We start from the raw sequence: 26,119 nt of genomic DNA, 5'->3' as shown, positions 1-26,119 counted from the left end.
ATGTATACTATATTATTAAAATTCTAGAGTAGAGGCTTTTCTTACTATTACTACAACAGCATTACACAAATTATCTTCAACAGTGTCGCTCCAGAACTGCTTTTGCAGAATTGCAATACTTAAATTCTTCCTTGTAAAAGGCAAAATGGAACTAATTTTTAATCCTCATGTGCCTAGTGCCTTTTCAGCTTTGAATAATCTGTAAGCTACATTCCAATTTGTGTGATATAAAAAACAATTGATGTAGTTATTTAAATTAAATATAATTAAAGCTTATTCTTATATTTTGAATTTTCTGTTTATCTTTAAGAATTACAGTGCAGTGGTGCCTTTAGAAATGGCTCTGCATTCATATCACAGCACTAAAGTCTGAGTGCAGCCGTTTACAGTTTCCCTTAGTCATTGATGGATTTTTCTGGGTTCCAGGATTTACTTCTGGCTTCTGTCAAAAAATAACCATTAGTGAAAACGGGTTTGCTTAATGGCCACCACTAAAAGTGCAGTTCTGTGGTGACCCGCTAAATGACCATTACATATGACTATAATTCTGGACTCAAATACAGTAGTAAGTTGAGAGCTACATATCTTGAAAGGTTGAAAGGCTCTTGAGTCTTTCCCACTTCATAACTGAACAAAGATAGACACTACTTCTGCTGTTAGTTTTCATGATAAAATAAAAACATTTTAAAAGGATTCATCTTCTAGAAGAATGCAACCATACAAAATACACATAGTATAAATTTAAGCAAATTATCTGCATAATTAAATTGCACTAATTTTATTAGCTTGACAAATATTCTAAGTAAGACAATATTCTCAAAATGAAGGAACTGCAATTGCCCTTTTCCTCCTTGGAATGACTGTAAATGTCTGAATATTTAATGAATAAAGGGTTTCCAGCTACTTAAGTATATGGTAGCCTGAGAAGAATGTTCTGTGGAACAGTAGCAAAATCTGACCTTTGGAAAAAAACCTTGGATAACCATATAGCTCAGGCCTTAATAAACCATATTAATATCCAGCCTTAACTTCCAAAACAATTGCATATTCATATTAATCTGAGTACCAGCCATGCAAATTATAATTTCATTGAATATTCATGCTTGAACTGGAGTGGATTATGTTCCATTCAGTCTATCTGTACTGATCGTGCATATTTAGGAAAAAGCGACAATATCTGGACAATAAGAATAGGCAAGAATAAAGACAGATATAATATGGTAGAATAATGAAGGTAGCTTGGTATGAATCAGTGTCCTCAAATGAGGGTTATGCTAGTTTCTAGCTTAGTAACATAGCTAGTTTCTTCTTCAACACTATGTAATAGCAGTGATGGGCAATTTGGGCTAGTGTTCATAACATTATGAACAACTATCCCCCACTCTCACTTCCCTGGAGCAGATTTTAAACCACATGGATTGTTAAACACATACAGAGAAATGACTATTTGAAAAGATAAAGGCAACCCAAAATTAATGATCTGGTATCATTGCAAAAATTAAAGAAGAATATAAAGATTTAGATAGTGTCTTTGTAAGAAAGGAATATAATTTTTCCTATATTATAGAATAGTATGATCTTCATATAGGTTAATGTGACCAAACCAAAAATATCCAGTAGAAGCGGTATCAAATATCACTTTTGCATAATCCTAGTTTGTGTTCAAGAATACCACTGGCATATCTAACTCGGTACTACCCTCTAATTTTATGCTTCCAAACATACTGGAATGCAACTCTCATCTCTAACCAGCAAATTGCAGAACTATCCCAAAACTTTCGGCCCTCTTGTTTAATTTGGTAATGTTAGTATAGCCTTCCTGAAGCAGCTAGCTTTCAGATTTGCTAGATTTTTTCTTTCCTTAATTTTTAGCCATGACAATGTCTGGCTGAGAATTTTGGTAAATGCAGTCCATGAATCAAAGCAGGGACCTTTTATGTGCAGGATGTGTGCTTTGCTTGCCACCTGTGCTCTGGGGGCACTTCTGTTATGGACTGTGGTGAGACAGAAAAAGAAAATGTATGAATGTCATTCATTCTACATGCCAAACAATGAGAAGAAATAAATAAGAAATAAGCTTCGATTATTTCTAGTTTGCTCCATACAACTCAATAAAAGTCAGAGTAATCAATGCACTAGAGGTAAAGGTGCAAAAAAAGTGCAAACAGTATTCCTAACCTACTCTTACCTTAAAAAAATATGAAAAATACATAAAATAGGAAAACATGATTAAGCTAAATTAAGTGGGGCATAGTGCAAACAGAAGAAATACTCTGGTTAACATGCAAGAACATTTTCTCTTGAAATAAACAGGCTGGCATTGAACCATGCCAGTTCTACAGAACACACTAATGACTATAGTTAACAGTGATCTTGAAAACCTGGTATAAAAGGATCCAGGCTCAGCTATTCACTCTTACTGGCCTGGAGATGTCACTCTCTGTTCTTTACAATGCATAATATTTGCCACCTCTAGAGGATAACACCATCCATTAAAGTATCATCTGTTCAGTCCCACCAAGGAATGTATACATTCATGTTCATAAAGATCTGCAGGTTTGTGCAACAATATGGTACGGATGAGATTTGGTCCTCATCTAGGAATGGTTAGGAACCCGAGCAGATATACAGATGCTGGAGCTCCTCTGCAGATCTTTGACATGGTATTGTGTCTATAGCACTTGTGAATTTTGAAATAGTTGGGTGGAGGCTAAAGTTCATCCTTGGTGCTTCTAAGATGCTGCAGCTGATGACCGGATATCCTTGAACTTTTTAGCAGCTGGTTGTGGGATTGCATAGTGCCACTTTCTCGTTCATCTTGAGATTTCATAGCTGCATGTTCAACCAGCTCTGCTGCTACTCTCTGATGCTGAAGCTTTTCACTTCCCACAAGCCCTTGCTTTGTCATGTACCCTTGCTGGCAGGAGGGAGGCAGCTTCAAGTGAGTGAAGGCAAGCAGAAAGCAGGAGTCTGTACAAACAGAGGGAAAAAGTGATCTTCATTGCATGCTTTATAGATTGTTATATCCAAGAACTGAAACAGAATACTAGTAAGCAGTAATAGCATTTTCCCCTGCCAAATAGACTATGATTCTTAGTTTGTAATTGATTTGCTAACTCTACCAAAGATTCCTACAGTACGTGAATCAGCAACAATCTGAGTTCATGTAAGCTTCTATTATAAGGAAATAGGAAATATTGTTAGAGGCTAACCCATTCTGAGATATAATTATACACCATACCATACTGAAAAAAAATTAAACAATGGGTCGAGAAAAGTCCTCTGCTCTAGCCCAGTTAGCAGATTTCAAAAAACTCAGAAGTTCAGTTTAAAATCAGTAATACAAGTTTCTAATCCTTAAAATTATGAAGTGTATGGTCTATACCAGGGGTAGGCAACCTCAGCTCTTTTATGACTCGTGGACTTCAACTTCCAGAATTCCTGAGTCAGCATAGCTGACTCCATAAGTCATAAAAGAGCTGAGGTTGCCTACCCCTGGTCTATACTCAATGAAATATCATATAAAGGAGGTCTGGGTACATTTTGTTAAATACTTTGAGAGTAGCATCAGGCTTTACTTGGTATTTTGAGCCCATACTTCAAAAGTGCCCATTTTGGGAGGAAGTTTAAAGGGTACAATAAGTACCTTAAATCTACAAGGCTTTAGGCACCAATTAAAACTGCCAAATTGTCTCTAAAAGCAATAAGACCCAGTTTTTTTTAGGTATTTTCATTCTTTAAGAGGGTTCTGGGGACACCCAAAAATGATGCTAATGGGCTACATGAGGCACCCGTCAAATTGTACTTTTTGCCCTTTTGATATAAAGACATGGACTTTGTTGTCTTCTAAACATACTGCTCAAAAAAATAAAGGGAACACTTAAACAACACAATGTACTGTATTTAATAGTAGGATGTCTTATCTTGTGTTCCCTTTATTTTTTTTAGCAGTATAGTTCTGACTTGATTACAGGTTTAATTTGGTAATGTTAGTATAGCAGCACAGGTGGCAGAGTCCATGTGCTATGCTTTTTTGTACAACATAACTAATGCTCAGCTGTAAACTATAATTGCTGTATTCATGTATCCAAATAAGTCCATATCAAATCAACATGTGTAGCTTATTCATTTAGGAAATGTAAATAGACAATGTACAGGCAAAATTTAGCTCAACATGTTTGGGCTCTTGTCTCCCCAAGAAGTAAAACTATAAGCAAGAACAACTATGTGCTTCCCTGGGCAAACACATGACGATCTTTGCACATTTAGTGTTGAAACTCTGGAGATGGATGAAGCAGACTAGTGAGTTTACAATCTCCCCGTAACTGTGGGGAGTGTGACTTTCTGGAGTGCTTCACTGAGAGGAGATATGCCAATATGTTTACTAGTATTTATGACATGTCTAAAAGAATTTATTTTGCCTTTAGTGTGCTAATCCAGAGAATACAATTCTTGCCAGGAAATCCATAGAAGTCTAGTACTACAAAGCTCTTAAATCCAGTTTTAATATGCGATTCTCAGTACAAATATTTTAGTTGTAAGTCCAAATTGTCCTTTTATAATTTTGTGCTCATATCAGGTGAAATGAATTCATTGTATCTTTGGTTCTGTTACCTTCCAAGGACTCCATAAAGATCAAGAGATAGGCCCACTTTGATGAGGGATTATGTGTAAACATGGATCTTGGCTGAAAGGAATTTAATGGTTACCTGGCCTATCTGCCTGTTTCCATTCCCTATGGGTTCATTCCTAACTAGTTCCCAGAATACCTGCATAGAATCTGCGCAAATCAGTTTCAAGGCAATTCTCCAAGAAACGTCTCAGTGGGAGGACATGAGCATTCGGAGCAGTCCAGTCAGTCAGGAAATCTTCCACAATGTGATGGATTGCATCTGGGCGAGGCAAGGGCCAATCTGGTGGGCAAAGTCTCATTTCACGTTCTGTTGGGAGGAGTCGGAGATAGTTATGAGAGAGAGAGAGAGAAAGAGAGAGACAAAGCACAAAATAAAAAATGAGCAAGAAGCTTAACTTGGGAGGCTGAGAGTTTTAATCTCTGGAGAGTCTTGGATTGCAGAAGCTTACTTTACAAGTTAGCATTCAACAACAAAAGGACAACTAAACAAATTGTACAACGGAAGAGAATATTTGTAGCTTAGGGCTGGACTCGAGTCCTTGGCCATTACCCAACTAGATGTTGTTGCCTAGTTGGGCAATGAAACATCCGCAACTGAACAACCAAGCTCAGAAAGTACCACAACATTTTTTTATTTTCCTAACACAAGGCTGAGAACTTCTTTGCAAGCATGAGGTTTTTTGGTTTTCCAGGGGCCACAGGAAAATAAAAATGGCAGATCATATCACCAGAAAAGATAATATTTAGGTATATTTTGGAGTGCTTACACCTGCTCTCCCTACCAATGGGTTAAAATAGCATCCACATATTATTTGGACTCATCTCAAACATTTGTTCAGCCAAATTGTGATTTGCATAACCCAACCAGCTAAAATGTCACTTATTTATACAGTTGTCATGGTACTCACCAAACCACTATTGTAACCCACAGAACAGTATAAACAAGATATATACACATTAGAGAAATGTGTGTAATTCTTTCCAAATAAAATTGTTCATATTATTACTAGGGATGCAATTTGAGCAACTATTTGTCCTTTTAGTTTGATGTTTTTGATGCTTGGAAATTGTGAGGACATAGACAAGGTGTATACAGATGAGGCCTATTCCCTGCTTGACCCTTTCTCGTCTTGACTAAAATGTCTAGATCCAATATTTAAGGGATCTCATTGGTGCCTAATTATGAGAAGGATGTGTTCCCCATGTCCAAAGAATGTTATACTAAAGCATGAGAAATTTGTTTCCTTAAAAAACATTTTAGTTGTAACTTATCCTGCACTGGGTGACAGTCCAGCTACAATCAAAATCAACAAATTAAAAACCAACAACAGCTGTTATATACATAACAGCTCACCCAAAGTGGTCAAAAGTACCTCTGATCTGGTGTAGTCAGATTTGCTGTGTCTATCAGTGCCTCCCTAATGCCTCCTGAATACCATACTAAAATATATCCAACTTTCTGACACTTTTAACATTAAATGAAACACTGTAATTAGTGGAAAAGGAAAAAAAACCACATTGTTTACCAGTGGGAAGTTGCTTATAATAATATATCACAGGATGCAGGAAGTTAGATTGCCAAGCATGTTCTGGCTCTCCTACTGCACGGTTATAGTAGAAGACATCTTTGTCAGGACCAGAGAAGTTTTTCCCATACTCCATCATAATGACAAAAAGTCCATCCTGCATTTTCCTTCCTGTGCGCCACTCCAGGTCTTGTAGGACTCCAATTGGATACTCCTCCAGGTATTCAAATGTTGTAGCATTCCTAGAACCAATTAAAAAATACATTTCAAGAATAACAAGGCACTTTGGCTAATAATGGTGACCTGATTGCAAAGGATTTTTTTTTAGATGGGATTGCATTTTCTACCACACTCAATTCACCATTTGGAACTAATTTTAAATTCTGTTTTATTCCATGATTATCAAGTAGCAGCTATGGCGGTACCCTTAGCTAAATTCTGTGCTCCAAAGAGCTCTGACCACTTTCAATTGTATATTCATGACCTAAGGGTTAGAGTATTGTAATATACTGTATATTACAAGGAACAGATTGTAAAGTACAGAAAAACTTTGATCATGCTCGTTTGAATCTTTTAGTTCATTCACTAAATTCTGAATTTAGCAAAGCAAAATATGTGACTAGAATCAATCCCACCACATAAACCTTTGCACTGATACATCCTTCTCAAAAGGAATATTTTTAGAGCAATCCTCTTTAGGGTTTAACAAAATTGGAAAGATGAGGTTAAATACTAAATCTAGTAATGACCAATGCTTTGGACAAATCATTAACTCTCCACCCAATCTATCTTACAGGATTGTTATGGGAAAACTGGGCAGAATAAGGGAATAGAATAGAAAACTACTTGTCCGGATTTCCTTTTTCTTTCTTCTGCTGTGCAGCTCTTGTGCTTCTCAGAATCTGCTTCTCAGATATTATAAACCCTTTCGTACAGGTTTGGAGGACACATAAGTGTCATGAAAAGTGGCAGACAAGGGTAAGGAGGAAAAGGATGAGTTCCCGCTTGGTTATACTTGGCAGAAGTTCTGCTCATAGGAGGAATTAACTGATTCCATTTACTGATTCTAAAGGAGAAAAGCCCTGAGTTTCATTACTCACTCACTCTTTCAGCAAAATGATGTCTGCCAACACGCTGAACATCTGATAGAGCCCAGATGCCTCATTCACCCGCCTGACAATAGCATTTGTTAACTGCACAACAGGATAGCTGGAGGCTGGCCAGGGCACCGTGTGGTGACGGACTTCCAGTAAGCGATGAACTGCACGGGCTACAAAATAGGGGAAGAACGAAAGAGGCAGATATTATCATTTAATATTACATGCTAAGAGAACTGCCCTAATAATTTGTTTTTAATTTTTGTATTTTGGTATTTTAGTATTTATTGCCCTGTTCACCGCCCTGAGTCCTTCGGGAGAAGGGCGGTATACAAATTAAATTAATGAATAAATAATAAATAAATAATAAGTGCAACAAGTTTTGGGTTACAGCCAAAAAGCTTGCAATTATTTTGCACAGTTTCACACTATAGCAGGCCGAAGAAAAACATGGATAATGCTGTTAGTATATTATTCTTTGATTGTCCCACACTCTTGAAACAACAAATTCAGAATTTTGAGTCTTTATTGGCTTTCACATCTGATAGATTTAGTAATATCACAACCGCTGTTGGGGAGTCCTTCCAAAAACTGGTGAGGGATGCCAGAAACTGTAGCTTAGAAATATCTGGAGAACCACAAATTTTTCCAGATAGATGCAGAAGAAACTTTTCTCTGTATCAACAATGAGAAAGATCAGAGAAAATTTGATAACAGTGCGTGGCTGGTGTAAATGTACTACCTGGCCTTTATTTGTCCCTTCCTACCCATTTTCTTTTTCTTTTACGGCATATTGAAATTGTAATTTAAATATTTTAACAATACGGAAAAAAGCATCCGGCAATGTAATGCTTATATGTTGTATAATAACTAATAAGTCTTTTCAAGCTGAATTTTTAGTTGCGTTCTTTACTTGCATTTGCTACTTTCAGCACTGTTTATAATAGAAAAAGTATTGCTGAAAAAATTGCAGTATGTTACTTCTGTTGATAAACGGAAAAAAGAATGGAATAACTTGCTTAAAAGAAAAAAAAGAGATGAGCCTCAAATGCCAGAACAGTGTCACCACTGAGCTTGCTCACATTCACTTTCTCCCCATCTCCAAACTCACCTGTGTATCGGAAGCCATGAATAAAACCACCAGCAGATTTCCTAAAATCCACTGAATGGCTTGCAGTTCCGAGAAGAAAGAGACCTCGAGTAGCTTTGGCTTCATAGCTGGGCTTGATCAAAGGATACTTCTTCTTACTGCCTTTGCCATGCATCAAACCAATGGACCTGGGGGTGGGAGGGAGAGAGCAACTGATAAAATTAATCAGAATGGAGTCTGGCCGACTTCACAGACTACAATAGAAGGGGCAGTATGAGCTTTGATCTTGAGACCATCTACATGAAAACATCCTTTTCCCAACAATACTCTTCCTCGCCATAAGGCAACTATCTAAATATATGCTTAAGACAGATAATATCAACAGTGTTACTTTGCGTGTCCTTATGCAGGAGCTGCAGGTGTCAAGTTTCCGACGTATGGGCTTCTGCTAACATCGAATGTTATTGCTTGACAGCAGGTTCTTCACAAGTAGTCCTTGACCTATAACCACAATTAGGGCCAAAATCTCAGTCAGTGAGCAAAGTGGTCGTTAAGCGAGATATCCATGTGACTGCTTCTCTCAATGACCCCAATGCTGGCACTGCTGGTTATGGTTGTTAAGCAATCTCTTAGGTTGTAAGTGGATGGCATTCCCTGCTGAAATTCAAGCAAGATTTTCAGCACCCAAGTGAAAAGATGTGAGTGCAGTCTGCCTGGGGCTCCTAGGACATCCCCCATTTGTTTGAGGCAGACCCCACTCCTTATTTTACCCTGCTGCCCTGACACTCAGATTTCAGCTCCCTCTCGTCTCTGGGGACTGGCTGAAAGAGCTGCCTGCCAAAAGAGGGGCTCTGGGTCTGGAGCTCTGCTTTCAGTTTCTGATACATTTTCTGGTTTGGGCACAGAACTGTCGCATATCCACACATTGCTTCCCTGAGATTAAACAAAATTATGATACAATTTTACCTAGATAAGTGCGCCCTAACTGCAGAGATACTGGCTTTTTAAAGCAGAGCAAAGCAAGTTTCATATGTGACACAAACATTTATGGAAACCAATTAATTGCTATTTTAGTTTAGACTGAATTCAGGGATAGCAACAACAAAATGGTTGCATGAAAAAGAGATGGACAACCATCTTACTGCTTATGCAGTCCCAGAAGGATAAATGGTAATGTTATGAGAATAGCTATACACTTTAGTCCAATCTCCAAACCATTTTACTATGGAACTAAATTTGCAAACATGAAATAGATCATTATAAATTATGCAAATATTATATTTAATAAATGATGGGAAAGCATTTCGCATGACCCAAAGATGCTTTTTCATGAGACAACTGTATTTTTGTTTTGTTTTGTTTTGTTTGGGACAACTATGACCTGGATGAAGACATTTTGCATGCTCAGAATATTTCATCTATGCTACATATCTATCTCTACATATCAAACATCTTATCTCTCTCATGTTAGTACCAATCCCATCTTACTTGTTGAATATGGAAAAGTCAAACTTCCAACCCAGGCAGCGAATGGCACGGTCGTAAGGTGCACGAGTGGCAAAGTTGTCTAATTCGTCCTGTGGAAGAGTGACAGATTCTGGGTCACTGCTATTGCTGTTCTCCAAGTAGAACCGGAGGGTGACACGCAGCTTTCCTTTTCTGTCTTTGATGAGAACTAAGTCTGCTAGATCGCCCTCTATAAGTCCATCCAAAGACTTCAACTGATACGTATCCAAGAGCCCATTGTTAATTGCTCTAAGAAAGAAGGAAAGAAACTAGGCGGGATGTCATACGTTACTTTACATGCCATATTTAGAAAAATGGCTACCACTCATTGTAACAATTCTAGATTAAATGTAGAAGCACTCTGGCTAGGTATGAAGCAACTTCCTGTGTTGCTATTACGTTTTACATTAGTTTTGGTATTTTGATGGAGAAAACATTACTTTTGCTTTACTTCAAATTATTATTTTTTCTTTTGTAAATATACTAGGAAGATGATTAACAAATATAACAAACAGAATGTCTTGTGGAAGGCCAAAAGAATAAGCAAGGGAGCAGTCTTTGTTTTATTTTTTTCTTATTGGGAGGGTTTACAATCACTTGTTACTTCCTGAATGTACTCACACTAAGAAGTTGTGAACGGCCATCTTTCTTTCAGTGGTGTCGGGGCTAAGGTACCAGATTAGAGGTTGGGAGACTCAGGTTCTAAGTCTTCCTTTAGGTGAAGCCAGCTGGGTGACTTTGCGTCAACCACTTTTTCTCAGCCCTAAACTTGGGAGGTGGAAAAACATAGTCTACCAACCCACAGTGGATCAACATGGTAGATTTATGGCCCATAACATTAAATGAAGAGAACTTCAGCCTGTAGTGGATTGGTTTGAGATCATCTTCATCATCTCAAATCCCCAAAATGTCAACTTTATGTCTCACTGAAATCAAGCATCTCTCACTACACTTGTTCATACCATACCTCATTCACCGATATTCCATGTCTTGTTCCTTCAAAACAAAACCAAAAAAGGTCCACTCTATAACAAACAGCAATGACCAAAATGCTTCTGTCTGGTCTTTCAGAGAGTTGCCGATAGGAATGAAAAGGGAGATGTGACTTGGAGTGATGATACTGGGCAGGACTGTTATCAAACAAAATAGATGTGTGCATGTCAACTAGTTGCCAGAGAAAAAGTGGGCAAAAATGGGCTGGCTTATGTCAGTTTCACTATTAGTCTACACAACACTCCTCCCAACTGTCTCAGGTTAACCTGGCTGTTCTTCCCAAATAATATTACAGGTAGTCCTCAATGTACGACAGTTAAACACAACTCCGTTGCTAAATGAGACATTTGTTAAGTGAATTTTGCCCCATTTTACCACCTTGCCATAATTGTTAAGTGAATCACTGCAGTTGTTCAGTTAGCGACATGGTTGTTAAGTGAATCTGATTTCTCCACTGACTTTGCTTGTCAGAAGATCACAAAAGGTGGTCACCTGACCTTGAGACGCTGCAACCATCATAAATATGAATCAGGTGCCAAGCATCTGATTTTTGATCACATGACCATGGAGATGCTGCAATGATCATAAGTGTGAAAAACCGTCATAAGTCACTTTTTTCTGTGCTGTTGTAACTTGGGTCACTAAACGATCTGTCGTAAGTTGAGAACTACCTGTACGCTCTACTTAAGCCAGGATAGAGAGGCAGAGTTAATCTCCGTTTACCTGACCAACCAAGACATCTCATCCCAAAAACAAATGGCAGAATTTTTTTTCCAAAAAGGAATGGAGTGATGGGAAACTCATTATTTCAACATCTGTTGGGAGACAAATTCTAAAAAAACATATTCCTTCCAGGAAATTTCTAATTTTTCTCTTTAACAGCTTTTCCTTCAGGGTTGACAAAGGCGTAAGAATCAGGTATTCTTGATGTGATGTGAACCAAAAGCCACACTTAATCTAGAAAATGTAGTTATTATTTGAAAGGAAAATAAAGCTGAAAGTGTATCTTGGACCTCAAGAAAGATTTTAATGAACAGAGTAATAATAAGAGTAACAATGAGTAGGATTCTGTTGCTGGATTATTAATTTGAAAGGAAAATAAAGCTGAAAGCAGGACTTCAAGAAAGATTTTAATGAACTCAGAGTAGTAATAAGTAGGATTCTGTTGCTGGAAAATAGGGAGAGGAGACCTAATTGGGTGGAGTTCTTAAAAAAGAAGGTATTACAACTGGAAACAATTCTAGCAAGGAAAATGGACAATACAGCAGAAGACAATGATACAACTGCACAAAAGGTTTAGTAAAGATCCAGGAGCAGCAGGAACTATATGGGACATGGAATAAGGGACAGATCACTGAAGAATGGCAATTACAGAACAGTCCAGATTGTAGAACTATTAGAAAGGCTAGAGATCAAAATGAACCAAGCTTGGTTCATTAAACCAAACTGAAGCATTGCCTCAGATATGTTTACCTTAAATGCAGAGAAAAGAATTCACGTAAGGGAAAAGATGGCAAAATATTAATAGGTTATAATGAAAAAATAAAATAATTTGATTCCTAATTTGGCTTCTCTAACAAGAAGACCAGGCAATTATAAGAAGCAGAATAAAGAAGCAAGATTAAGATGTGACTAGGGAATCCAATTTTCTTTTAATTAGTTTAATTATGTGGGGCCAGATTAACTGCATTCTAAGGTACTAAAGATACAATGCTTTTTGCCAAAAATAGTCTTGCCAGACTAAATTTATTTTCTGATCAGTTGTCTTTCTTAATATGCTAGAGAAATACTGTAGTTCAGGCATGTCAAACTGCTGGGCTGCGGGCTGGATGTGTCATGCCAAAACCACTCCCACCCCATTGCCGGCAATGAGGAAAAAGTCACGATATGTCATGCGACGTCACATGACGTTGCAAGTTTGACATGTCTGCTATAGACATATATCACACAATATCTTGAGTTTGCAGAATATTCAATACAAAACACAGCTATTTCAAAATTCATATCTCAAGTTTCTCAATCAATCAGTTTATTACTACAGCCAAAGACCTGCACATAAATTAAACATTCAAATAAAACAAAACTAAACAGAACCAACACAAGAAGACACAGCAATATATTACAATTAATGATGTAATCAATGGGTGACCAAGGTTTTACAGACAGTATAACAAAAACTAGCTAGCTTCAGAAAAACTGAATCATACTGACCTGACAATAAAAATACATTGGGTATAGTCTAATGCTGGATAAAAACACGTAATAAAATTAATTATAAAATATTATTAAAAGGATCTAAAATGTTTATTTATGTTTCTGGCTAATCCCCAATGCTGCTGGCACAGAATCTAGCCATCTGCGCCATGATCACTGCCTGCTCATCCTTAAGCAGCCACTGGAGACAAATACTTTCCAAACGACCAGGATACCTATCAATTATGCGGAGGATATGGTTTTTCCAAATAGCTCTATAGAAGGAACATCGAAGGAGTATGTGTCCAATGGTCTCCACCTCTCCTGAGCTACAGGAGCAGTCTTTCAGCCAGTGGTGTCTTTATATACTTGCCGTACAAGACGGCCGATGAAAACGCATGGCACCGTGCAAGCGAGAATGGTTTCTGGTGGTTTACTGACTCCAGCTGACTAAGATACCTGGTAGGTGTAAGCACGTATGTAATAGGGTCTGGAGCCAGAAACAGTGGAGCTACCTAAGTCCGCTTGCCTCTCGATGTCCTCTACCCTTTGACGCAAGGTTTGTTTTGTTTGGTCGTAGTCCAATTTGAGAATTGAGGCTGATGAGAAGCCGAAACCACACCCACCCCATTGCCAGCAATGGGGAAAAAGTTGCAATACGTCATGCAACATCACATGATGTTGCGAGTTTGACATGCCTGCTGTAGACATATATCATGCAATATCTTGATTTTGCAGAACATTCAATACATCATGATATTCTGATTGGGAATCTAATTAAAACAGAGGTGCATTACGTGACCATGAAATGAATACACAGCTATTTCAAAATTCGTATCTCAAGTGTACTGATCAATAGTTCCCTGTTAAACTGGAGAGAGATATCAAGTGAAGGGCAACAAGATTCAATCCTGGGTCCTGAACTCTTCCACATTTTTATTTGGAATTTGGATGAAAGGGATTTAAAAATATATATCTTCTGTCTCTGAATATATATAACAGTTCATATGAATATGAAGTCTTACCTCAGATCTCCAACATAGTGAGTAGCCCAAGAAAGACGAACTCGAGAGCGGCCTACCATGTGTACAAAATTGGTGACACCCAAAATGTTCTCTGCTGTTTCAAAGGCAGAATTTCCCCGACCCAAGATCAATACAGACTGTCCAACAAAATCTTTTGGGTCAGTTGACACAGATTCATAACCTTCAACATATTCTGAACCTGCAAAGTTCACCTCGTGAGGAACCCACATTCCTGTGGCCACCAAAAGGACACTAAAATAGAGAAAAAACATTTCGGTTAAGGTCAGTCACATTATATGTCAGAATATTTTACTCCAGAGCTATTAACACACTTCATAAAATCATCAAACTATTATCTGAGCAATAAAGTTGTGCAGCAAAAAGCTGTAATCCACAAAGGAAGAAACCCCCAAACACCAAAATTAGCTTTCAAGTAGTTTAGAGTAGGGTTGCCCTTTTTTACTTAGCAATTTAGTGGGAAAGAAAAAGCAAAGATTATACTATAGCAATTATCAGAAACAGGTTCAAAAGAACATTTTCATACTGCAGTATATTTTAATAGAGTGAAAATCTATGTTGAGAGTACTAAAAGAGAGTTTGATTAGAAAACAACTATATTTTCATTCTCTACTTCTAAAAATGTATGATATAACTTTACTGCAAGTTTTGTTGTTACAACAGCAAACGGCAAACAAAACAAGAAAGATGTCAAAACAGGCAACACAAGCATGTTTGGAGCACGTGTTATTTAAACATATGCGTTTCCGTTACTGGTATAAAAATGGGGGGAAAATTGTGCAGAGCTATAATACAAGACTTTACAAAATTATAAACTGTGCAGAAAAAAAGAATAGTTTTCAATCATGTTACCTATTTAAGAGATTTATATGCTTTCCACTCTCAGTAACTATAAAGTCTCACTATAAAAAAGTTGACAGCTCTTGATAATTAAATCTATGGGAAGAGTGGCACAAAGTATCCTATTGATGAACTCAATGCACAGGATGGATTGTACAGGAGCAGACATGTTAGAATATGTTGTTGAAAAAAAATGGTTTGTTTAACAGAGTATTATTAATACACAGTGGAAGTTGTACTGGGACTTTTAGGCAAACAGTAATGCACTAACACGAGTTTTATAACTTATTTTTACTCAGACAACAAAAAGAAACACAGTAAGAAATAGTCCAAGTATCAATCCAGTATCATGCACATAAAAGTCAGTCCATAAAAAACATAGTATCAAAATACAAAAGCTGCTTACCAATATCAAAAACAATATACACTGTAGCAAGCAGTTGATTCTTGAGAGAATAAATATCAAGTTAGCAAACAAGAGAACAAGAGGTATCCAAACACTAACATCAAACACATATACAAGAGCAACTACGTGTAACATCTAACTCTCTTTTATGTGGAATAATTACAGCCACACCCTTAGACCGTTTAACTCCTTAAAGGTGCTTTTACTCCATTATATAATATTGTCACCCAAATCAAGTTTAATCTCTAACAATCTCCCCTTTTGGGTGGCATATTATACATATATTTTTACAATCTCAAATTACACATATCACAAACAGATTTATGCTTTATAGCACCCTGAGCTTTAGTAAACTGGTCAGCAATATTATCTTCAGTTGCACAATATTCCAGTTTAATCAAATTATCTTTAACACATTGTCTGACATTTAGATACCGTAGATCCGTATGTTTTGATCTAGTTTTCACTGCAGCATTAGTTGCTAATTTTATAGCTGCTTGATTGTCTTCATACACTTTTATTGGTTCATTACAATTTAAACCCATATCAAACAATAATTGTTTCCATACCAATAGCTCAGTACATAATAAAGATAAACAAGAAAATTCGGATTCAGTTGTTGATAAGCTTATATGCTTCTGTCTGTTAGACCTCCATCCTACTAAAGCGTTTCCCAATAATACAACCAATCCTGAAGTGGATTTCCTGGTTACAGTATCAGATGCAAAACTAGCATCTGCAAATGCTTTTAGTTCCAATTCCTTTGTTGGCTCTAGATATAGAGAATAATGTATGGTGTGCTTCAAATATCTTAAAACTCTTTTCGCACCTTGCCAACATCTGGTTGTAGGATTCTCACAATATCTAGCTAAATGATTAACTGTAAATGCTATGTCAGGTCTTGACCAGTTACATAAATACATCAAGCTGCCTATTAATGATTGATATATCTTTTTATCAAAGACATTGCTGTTATCTGCTGAACTCTCAAAACCTTGAACCATAGGTGTTTTTACTGGTTTACAGTTTTCCATATTATAACGTTTCAGCAAACCATTAATTTTCTTAGCTTGAGACAGTTTAAATCCTTTACTAGTCCTGACAATATCCAGCCCTAGATAATGACTAATAGCTCCTAGATCTTTTACTCTAAATTTTCTTTTTAACCCTGAAATTATTCTTTCAGTTTCTGTTTCATCTTTTGCTATAATAGCAATATCATCAGTGAATAATAATAACAATGATAATTCACTATTTTGCTGTTTTATAAATAAACAAGGATCTGCAATACTAGCTTTAAATCCCAAACTATTTAACTCTTTTACTAAACATCTATTCCACTCATAACCTGACTGTTTTAAACCATACAAACTCTTATTCAGTTTCCAACAGTACCCTACCTTACTTTCTATTCCTGATGGAACTTTCATATATATATCATGGTTTAATGTTGCATGCAAATAAGCAGTTTCAATATCTACATGTTTTATACTATAATTCTTATTTGCTGCCCAAACTAAAGCAGCCCTAAGAGTGGAAGCTCTTAACGTTGGGGAAAATACTTCATCATAATCACTATTATTCTGTGCAAATCCTTGAGCAACTAATCTTGCTTTATGTATTACCTCTCCTGTAACACTTTCTTTCAGTTTAAAAACCCATTTACATCCAATTAACTTTTCTGTTTTAGGTATTTTAACCTCTTGATAAACATTAAGATCTTGCAAAGACTTTATTTCTTTATCCATAGCTACTTTCCAATTCTTTCTTTCATTCTCAGGATACATTTTTATTTCTTCAACATTAGAAGGTTCAATGTCTATTTGACAAATTAAACCTGCCTCGAAACGATCAGGCTGTCGTCTTTCCCTGTTAGACCTTCTGAGAATTATTGGACTTATAGGTACATTTACATTATTATCTTCTTCCTCTCCAGTCTCCACTATCAGTGGTTCTTGTTTGATCTCTCTAGCAGGTTCCTCCTCTTCTTTATCACTTTCATTTGAGGAGTTAGTTAAATCTTGTTGAGGAATATATACAATATCTTCTACCCTTTCCCAGCCTGACTGTTCCTGAAAAACAGCGCTAGAACTACAATAAATGTTTTTAGTACCTTTCTCCCAGAACCGATAAGACTTATGGTTTAACTCATAGCCAACAAAAAATAATTGTTTAGCTCTATGTTCTCCTTTATTTCTTATTGAACTTGGAATATGTACCCAAGCAGGTGTCCCAAATGTGTGAATATAACTAAGATTTGGTTTTCTCTTATACCATAAGGTATAAGGAATTTTACCTGTAGCTGAACTAACCACATTGTTTAAAATATGATTAGCACATTTTGCTGCTTCTCCCCATAAGCTATCAGGTAAACCAGAATCTTCAATCATAGATCTAATCATAGCTTGCAATGTTTGGCCCCTCCGTTCAACAAATGCATTATGCTGAGGTCTATAAGGAGCTGTACGTCTATGCTCTATTCCCTCTGAAACTAACAGCTCATTGAACTGTTTATTAACAAACTCAGTTCCATTGTCTGTTATTATGGTTTTTACATTTAACTGAGTTTTCCTTTGTACAAACTTGAGCCAATTAGATATTGTTTGTATAGTTTCAGTTTTTGACGTAAGGAGATAACAGAACCCATATCTGCTATAATGGTCTAGAATATTTAATATGTAGCAAGCACCCCCTAAACTGGGTTTCATAGGACCTATCAAATCCATAAATACCAGTTCTAATGGAGTTGTGGTTTTAAATCCATCTAACCTATTATTTATTTATTTATTTATTTATTTATTAGTTTTTATAAACCGCCCTTCTCCCGAGGGACTCGGGGCGGTGTACAGAGGAAGGAAGGTATACAGATCGAACAATAAAAATAATAAGAAACACTAATGAACACAAACTGGGACCCCAATTAACGCTATCATGCCAGGCCAGCCTGCTGAAACAGGAAAGTTTTTAAGTCGCGACGGAAGGTACGGAGGTCAGGGGCCATCCGGATTTCTGTTGGTAAGGTGTTCCAGAGGGCTGGCGCACCCACTGAGAATGCCCTCCCCCTGGGGGCCACCAGCCGACATTCCTTGAGCGGTGGCACCCTGAGGAGGCCCTCTCTGTGGGAGCGCACAGGACGGTGGGGTGCTGACATCGGCAGAAGGTGCTCCCGAAGGTAGTCCGGACCCATGCCATGTAGGGCTTTGTAAGTCATCGTTAGCACCTTGAACTTCACACGGAAGGCAGCCGGAAGCCAGTGCAGCGCACGGAGGAGAGGTGTGATATGGGAGTATCGGGAGGCTCCCAAGAGTGTCCGTGCCGCCGCACTTTGCACCAGTTGAAGCTTCCGAGTGGATCTCAAGGGCAGCCCCATGTAGAGAGCGTTACAATAGTCTAGGCGAGATGTCACAAGGGCATGGGTGACTGTACGTAAGGAATCCAGGTCCAGATAAGGCCGTAGTTGGCGAATTAGTCGAACCCGGGAGAAGGCCCCCTTGGTCACAGCTCCAATGTGGTCTTCCAGGGAGAGCTGCGAGTCTAGGAGGACACCCAGGTTGCGGGCCCTATCAACAGGGGGAAGTAACTTGTCCCCAATGTTAAGCAGTGGGACGTTCTGAATCTCCTGGTTTCCCGGTACGTACAGCCATTCAGTCTTGTCCGGGTTCAGTTGAAGCCTGTTTCTCCCCATCCATTCCCGGACCGCTTTCAGGCAGCGGGACATCACGTCTAGGGCATCACTGATATTGTTTGGAGTTGAGATAAAAAGCTGGGTGTCATCAGCATACTGATGGTACCCTACTCCAAAACTGCGAATGATCTCACCCAGCGGTTTCATGTAGATGTTGAACAGGAGAGGCGAGAGGACCGACCCCTGAGGGACTCCGCAAGCGAGAGGCCTCGGGGTCGACCTCTGTCCCCCTGTCAGCACCGACTGCGAGCGACCCTGGAGAAAGGAGGAGAACCAACGCAGAACCGTGCCTCCCACTCCCAGTCCCCTGAGGCGTCGCAGCAAGATACCATGGTCGATGGTATCGAAAGCCGCCGAGAGGTCTAATAAGACTAGGACAGAGGAATGGCCCCTGTCCCGGGCTCTCCAGAGATCATTCATCAGAGCGACCAATGCCGTCTCCGTGCTGTAGCCCGGCCTGAAACCCGATTGGTACGGGTCTAGATAAACCGCTTCATCCAGGATCTGAGGAAGTTGGTGCGCCACCACGCTCTCAACAACCTTCGCAAGGAAGCGAAGATTGGAGACTGGACGAAAGTTATTCAAAGAGGATGGGTCCAAGGTGGGCTTCTTGAGGAGAGGTCTCACCACCGCCTCCTTCAAGGCGGTGGGGAAGTGACCCTCACTCAGAGAAGCAGAGATGACCGCTAGGAACCAGCCTCGTGTCGCCTCTCGAGCTGCATAGGCCAGCCAGGAAGGGCACGGGTCCAGTAAGCATGTGGAGGAGCTTAACCTTCTCATAATCCTGTCCACTTCCTTAGGAGTTACAGGATCAAATTCTTCCCAGATGACGTCGACAAGACTGTCCATGTCTTGTTCTTCCATCTCAGCCCAGTTGGAGTCCAGACCAGTTCGAATCCGAGCGATTTTATCCAGCAGATATTGACCAAATTCCTCGGCTCGACCCTGCTGGTGCTGCCCTGCTCTTTTCTCTACCACATACGTTACACTGCAGATATTTCTTACAAGCCTTTAACTTAAACCCATTAGACAAAGCTACAGTTCTTTTTAGTGTATTAAAATTCACATGACCCAATCTTCTATGTAATAAATGAATACATTCATCATGTGGTTTTTGATTTGTACAAGTAGTAGCCATTATAATAGGATCATTGCTAATTACAAACAAACCGTCTTTCATATTAGCTATTAAGTTCACTTCATTCTTTTGAATAAGACATTCCTCCCCTTGGAAAGTAACTTTAAAACCTGCTTCCAATAATGCCTTAACTGATAATAGATTATAATCACATCTGGGAACATATAGCATTTCCAAATTTTGTTTTAAAAATGAACAGTAAACCTTACCCTCTCCAGAGACCTTGACTCTCCAGCCATTAGCCATAGAAATATATTTTTTACTAGACCTTATATTCTCAAAATCCCTTTTTATTTTTGAAATACAGTGTGTAGCTCCACTATCTACCACCCACCAATTGTGGTTATTAGTAGTTCTATTAGCTACAGCTACATTAATCAGCTTTTTATTCTTTCTATGGCTTTCCTTTCTCTGACAATTACTATTCTGACAAAACTTAGCAATATGTCCCTTTAACCCACAATTAAAGCATTTCCTTAAAATATAAGCAGATTCAGTCTTCTTTATTTCTTGTTGCAATGGCTCTCTCAACTGTTTTCTCTCCATACGACATCTTGATTCTTCCAACAACCTTCCAGTTATTGAAGAAACAGTTAGGTCTTCTTTGGACAAAACCTCCAAGGACGATACAAAGGCATCGTAGCTCTCATCCAATGATGATAAAATGATGTAAACCTGGTGAAGCTCTGAGAAAATAAGTTCTTTTTCTTGCAGTTCCAACAAAGTTGCTTTTATAAAGTTAAGGTGAGCTAACATATCGCCATTCTTTTCCAGTCTAGCTCTAAATAGCTTTCTGGTAAGATTTATATGAGCACCAACACTGTCCCGAACAAAAATCTTTTTCAACTTAGCCCAACATTTAGCAGCAGATTCTTCTCCACGCACATGGACTAGCTGTTGGTCTCCTAATGTTAGCCCAATGATAGATAAAGCCTTATCATTGTCTTTATTGAAGTCTACAATCTTCTTGTTATCTTCTTCATTAGTTGGATCCCAGGCAGTTACATCAGGAGGATTATGGACTATTTTCCAAAGACCTTGATTTTGTAATAGCAAACTACATTGTGTAGACCAGGATACGTAGTTTGACCCATTAAGCCGGGTAATGCAGAATGGATTGAATAGTCCTTGTGCCATTGTCTGAATTTGAAAACTCAGTTAGGAAATATAAATACAATACTGTGCCTGTCCTCAGCACCACACTGGATCTGGGCCCATAACCATTGTTAGAATATGTTGTTGAAAAAAAATGGTTTGTTTAACAGAGTATTATTAATACACAGTGGAAGTTGTACTGGGACTTTTAGGCAAACAGTAATGCACTAACACGAGTTTTATAACTTATTTTTACTCAGACAACAAAAAGAAACACAGTAAGAAATAGTCCAAGTATCAATCCAGTATCATGCACATAAAAGTCAGTCCATAAAAAACATAGTATCAAAATACAAAAGCTGCTTACCAATATCAAAAACAATATACACTGTAGCAAGCAGTTGATTCTTGAGAGAATAAATATCAAGTTAGCAAACAAGAGAACAAGAGGTATCCAAACACTAACATCAAACACATATACAAGAGCAACTACGTGTAACATCTAACTCTCTTTTATGTGGAATAATTACAGCCACACCCTTAGACCGTTTAACTCCTTAAAGGTGCTTTTACTCCATTATATAATATTGTCACCCAAATCAAGTTTAATCTCTAACAAGACAGACTTATCGTCATTTGAAGCTAAGCCATATAATGCTTCATATACCAAAATAATTATGTCCCACAAGCAATCAGTCACCAGTGCAGCTATTTCAACATGATGATAATGTGGAATCTCCTAGAAATTGCTCACCATGCCTGTTGCTGCATTTCAGACCAGCTAGACTTTCTGGAATGTCTTAGAATAAATCAACCAGCTCACATCTCACTGACAGCAGATCTGTCACCTCCAGCAATATGTCTATATTCCAAATGGATGTCTGTAGGGAAAGTTATGTTGGTGAGTGAAGGAATGGAACGTGGGTGGGAGTGTATATACCCAGCTGTATCTTGAGAAGGGTCTCTGAAATATGCACTGGCACCTAAATTATCTTCAGTCCCCAAAAGATAGTTTATGCATGCATGATATTAATAATCAAAACCCCCACATTTTTTATATGGGAGCACCCATGCAATATGACATTTTTCTATGAACAGATGAAGTTCTTCATCACTTACCTGCATTTGTAATTTTGAGCATTCTGATCTTTGAGGATGAAGTAATGACCATTCCAAGCCTTGGGATCTTTTTCCAGCATCACAAGTACAATGGATGTGTTATACTGCACATGGAGGTCTAGTTTGGAAGCAAAATCAGCCAGATAATGCACCATAGTATCAGCATCAGGGAAGAAATCCTGAGAGTAGTGTCGAAAAAGTAATTGGTTATTGTGGCTAAGCAATGAGTTCCAATCATGGCGAAGGTTGAACTCACTATTTGATTTGCCAGTATAACGTTTATTGATGCTGATCAATTTTCGATGACGGGGATACAAAGTGAAAAAGTGCCCTGGTGTATTCCTACGTTCGAAGACAACGTAGTTCCGACCTGCATACTGAAGGAAATAGGCTATCTGCAAGCCTGAAGGGCCAGCCCCAATAATACAATAGTCATGGTAGAGAAAGTCATTAGACCAGGAAGAGGCTATGGACAAGGCAAAGATGAGCAGAAGTTCTTGCACACACTTCAGAAACGATAGCACCATATTGCTGGTAAGGTGGCTAACTTTGTTCAAGGCACCTCTGAAAACTGGCAAGGCAAGAAAAAGAAAAACATTCACTGAGATTTTTCAAACTTGCTTTAATTGCACTGGACAATGCAAATAATACCTTGTTTTGGTTCACACATAACATTAGGCCATGGTTTACTTATCTACATGTTGCAGAATATTTATTCAGTGCACATACTGCTTTTCTACTTGACTAGTTGGATTCTTGTGCAACAGTAAGCAATATACCATGGCTGCCAAATTAGAAGGAACAATTTAGCAAGTTGCACCAACCCAAACAAGCCACATTATGACTTAGTACAATGTGTGAATCCAGAGAGTGTCTCTCCACCCACCACCCCACCAAATCAATGAGGTTTAACCACAAGGTTTTGCTCAATTCCATTCCAGGAAAGATAACTAAACATCTCTTTTAAAGACTGTATTGTCTCGAAGACCATTGCCTAACTGGAATATAAGAGAAAGCTGGATTGCTCTGGGCCATTGTGGCAAGCCTAAATATTTGGTCTGTGCAGTCATTCCTCAAGTTCCTGTAAGCACATATACTAGATTTCTGGGAGCATAAACGTGCAAGGGAGTTTATACATGTCAGGATTAAGATAGAAACAAAGAATTCAGACAAAAATAGTCTGAACAGCAAACCTTTTACCAGAAATTAGCAGGTTAACAGAAATTACTATTAACAATCCAAATTGCTCAAATAAAATCAGATCGTTGGCTTGAACAACTTTTTGCCTATTTGCACACTCTACCCACTCTCCAAAGTTCTTTGACAAAAAACATTATTCAATGGCAGCAACTTGGGGAGACAGAATGGGTAGAATAGTGTCTACCACCCTTGAACCTTGTGAGTAAAGAGGACATTATTATTTTTTTAGGAATGAGGGAGGGTGAGAAAGGACACAGGAGCTATAGAAGAGGCTGTCCAGGCTCCCTGGTATTTGAATCCAATTTTGATTTCATAGGGACCTTATTGAATCTTATTTTATTTCTATATGTTTTGTTCTATACATGCTCATGCATGAATAGAACAAAAGTTATCAATATAAATTTAAAATTCACTTCCTTAGTATAAGAAAAGCAACAAAACGCAACAAAAAAAGTTTACTGTCTTAATCAAGGAATTCTTAGAAAAGGTTTGGATTCATTAATTTAGTCAGGAAAAAGTGGTTTTCCATTTCCAAAATCCTGCTCTCCATTTTCATTGTGTGGTCAATAAGAAATAGAAGCAAAATTTTACTTTGGTGGTAGTTGTGGATGGGGAGGGGAAGCAATTTTTTAATTTAATATTCCTATGCTAATCATATCATCAGAGAAAAAACATCCATACATAAGCCCGAATAATATCTTTGTTAAAAGCTGGAGCAGAACTTAACTCCAGGTAAATATCTGGACACACCACCTTGTTATTCTCCTGTCAACAATATAGAAATGGCTTCTTCCAGGACAGTTTTTTTTAAAGTTCTAGTTTTTGACCCTGGGATTTCCTGCAGGTCTCCCTTTCAAGTCTTAAACTGGCTGTTTAGTTTTTTAGGTTTTTTTAAGATTAGTCAAGTGCTGCCACCTGCTGTGATAATCTCTTTACTAGGACTAACCCCAAACATCTAAACATGATGTAGAAGCCTTCAAGTTCTCTAGAACTCTTCGGGGAGGTTTTGATAAATAGAAAACCCCGTATATCCATTATTTAGCTACGCCTAATTACAGCATTACTCAGCTAATGAGTTTGGATTCTTTTCCCCAAAGACCGACAGCTTCTTAGAAGAAAAGATCAGTAACAAATGAGATTTCAGCATGAACTGAACCTACCTCGACCGCGTTATGGAATTCATTGTTTAACATGTTTGCAAGCCATCTAGATAGAAGGGAGGGACGGAGGGGTTGAAAGGAGCCCAAGGCTGGTCCGTTTGATCAACACAACACGTGCAAGTCCTCCTCGGATTCCGACAGCATAGAAACAAGGCAGCACGTCTTGTGGACCTCAACTGCGAAGTGTGACAACACTCAAAGGGAAAAGAAACGCGACCGGCAGCGTGCGAGATGTGCGGACATACCTGGGCTCTCCTTTGCAAGTGGAGCTGCTAGTTAAGGTTCAGACATTATAGAGGATACACGCAAGCAAGGGGCGCCAGGCCAGCATCGTCGAGGCCATGGCCCTCCGGATCCTCCAAGGCAGAAGTAGCGACACCCGAGGCTCCTCCACGCGCCTACTAAGCAGAGCCGCTCTCCCAGAGCCCAGGCAGCCTGAGGTCCACGTCACGTGACGCCGTGTTCCGAGCAGACGCCAGGCCTTCATCTGCCTCATTGGAGTCGTTCCCCCCCCCGGCCATGCGTCATGTGGTCCCGTGGAAATGGCGAGCTTTGTTCTGTTTGAAAAAAGCAGGCGCCAAAATGTCCGTCTCTGAGACTCCAAGGCGTAGGAGCGTGGAAAGCTTCCTTCTAGATCAGGGGTAGGCAACCTCGGCTCTTTTATGACTCATGGACTTCAACTCCCAGAATTCCTGAGCCAGCTTGGCTGGCTCAGGAATTCTGGGAGTTGAAGTCCATGAGTCATAAAAGAGCCGAGGTTGCCTACCCCTGTTCTAGATGGAAATCATAAAATGCACGATGAAATACGAAAAGCGCAGTTAAAACATGCGGGCCAAGGAATTAGATGTGGATATAGGAAATTCGGAGCTAAATACAGTAGCAGCCACCCTTAAAATTCTGGGTAAAACGTCACCCTAAAACTTGTTCGCCTGCCTGGGTTTGTTGGCAAAATAACTTAGTGCAAATTATCCGTTTATTAGTCTGTGAGTCTGAAGCCTTGCTTTGTATTATAATTTGCCCCGTTATTTTTGGGGCGAAACCCCGAAGGCGAGGGATTTACCGTAAGAGCCAACGTTCAGAGCAGACAGAGTAGACTTCAGGTTTGCCGAATCTAACCTGAATTTTGCTTTGTTACTACCGATAACATCAATAGCCATCCAAAACACTTCTTTCCCTTAAAAAAAAGCAGATATGAATGTTTAAGTGAAGGGATTTATGAACTATGCGTTAGAAAAATAATTTGGGTGTTCCAATTTGGGTGGCTCGACCAAATATCACCGGTAAACATGGCTGAATGGGATTGAAAGAATATATGAGCACGTATTCAGACCAGAAATCTAATCATATGAGGAAAGTATTTTATTTTAATAATAGTAGATTCTATATTCCAAAATT

The 26,119-nt window shown here is 38.6% G+C and overlaps 1 protein-coding gene across 2 annotated transcripts; it reads right to left on the bottom strand.

Moving 5' to 3' along the window:
* Positions 1–656: 656 nt before the first annotated feature.
* On the bottom strand, positions 657–25,221 carry FOXRED2 (FAD dependent oxidoreductase domain containing 2). Of its 2 annotated transcripts, none has more exons than XM_081330542.1 (9): positions 24,725–25,221; positions 22,365–22,935; positions 14,064–14,315; positions 9,835–10,101; positions 8,368–8,534; positions 7,264–7,429; positions 6,160–6,401; positions 4,770–4,940; positions 657–2,970 (listed from the first exon to the last, which is right to left on the bottom strand). In XM_081330542.1, exons 2-9 carry the CDS (start codon positions 22,889–22,891, stop codon positions 2,711–2,713), a joined length of 2,052 nt encoding a protein of 683 aa, XP_081186668.1. In that variant the 5' UTR covers positions 22,892–22,935; positions 24,725–25,221; the 3' UTR covers positions 657–2,710. The 2 variants fall into 2 exon arrangements, with proteins under 2 accessions (XP_081186668.1, XP_081186667.1); XM_081330541.1 differs by having other exon boundaries at positions 24,970–25,221.
* Positions 25,222–26,119: the final 898 nt, after the last annotated feature.

The sequence above is a fragment of the Vipera berus genome (assembly GCF_964194415.1).
Source record: "Vipera berus genome assembly, chromosome: 6".
Taxonomy (NCBI): domain Eukaryota; kingdom Metazoa; phylum Chordata; class Lepidosauria; order Squamata; family Viperidae; genus Vipera; species Vipera berus.
The sequence above is the reverse complement of the archived record's forward strand: the minus strand, read 5'-3'. Positions and strand labels throughout refer to the sequence as shown.

Excerpts from the sequence above, each read along its gene's own strand:
- FOXRED2 (XM_081330542.1), bottom strand. The coding sequence starts at position 22,891 with ATGGTGCTATCGTTTCTGAAGTGTGTGCAAGAACTTCTGCTCATCTTT. Across the intron at positions 4,941-6,159 it reads TTATAAGCAACTTCCCACTG|AACGTGAAATGAGACTTTGC; the intron begins GTAAACAATGTG and ends TCCTCCCAACAG. Across the intron at positions 2,971-4,769 it reads TTTGCGCAGATTCTATGCAG|ACTCCTGCTTTCTGCTTGCC; the intron begins GTATTCTGGGAA and ends CTGTTTGTACAG.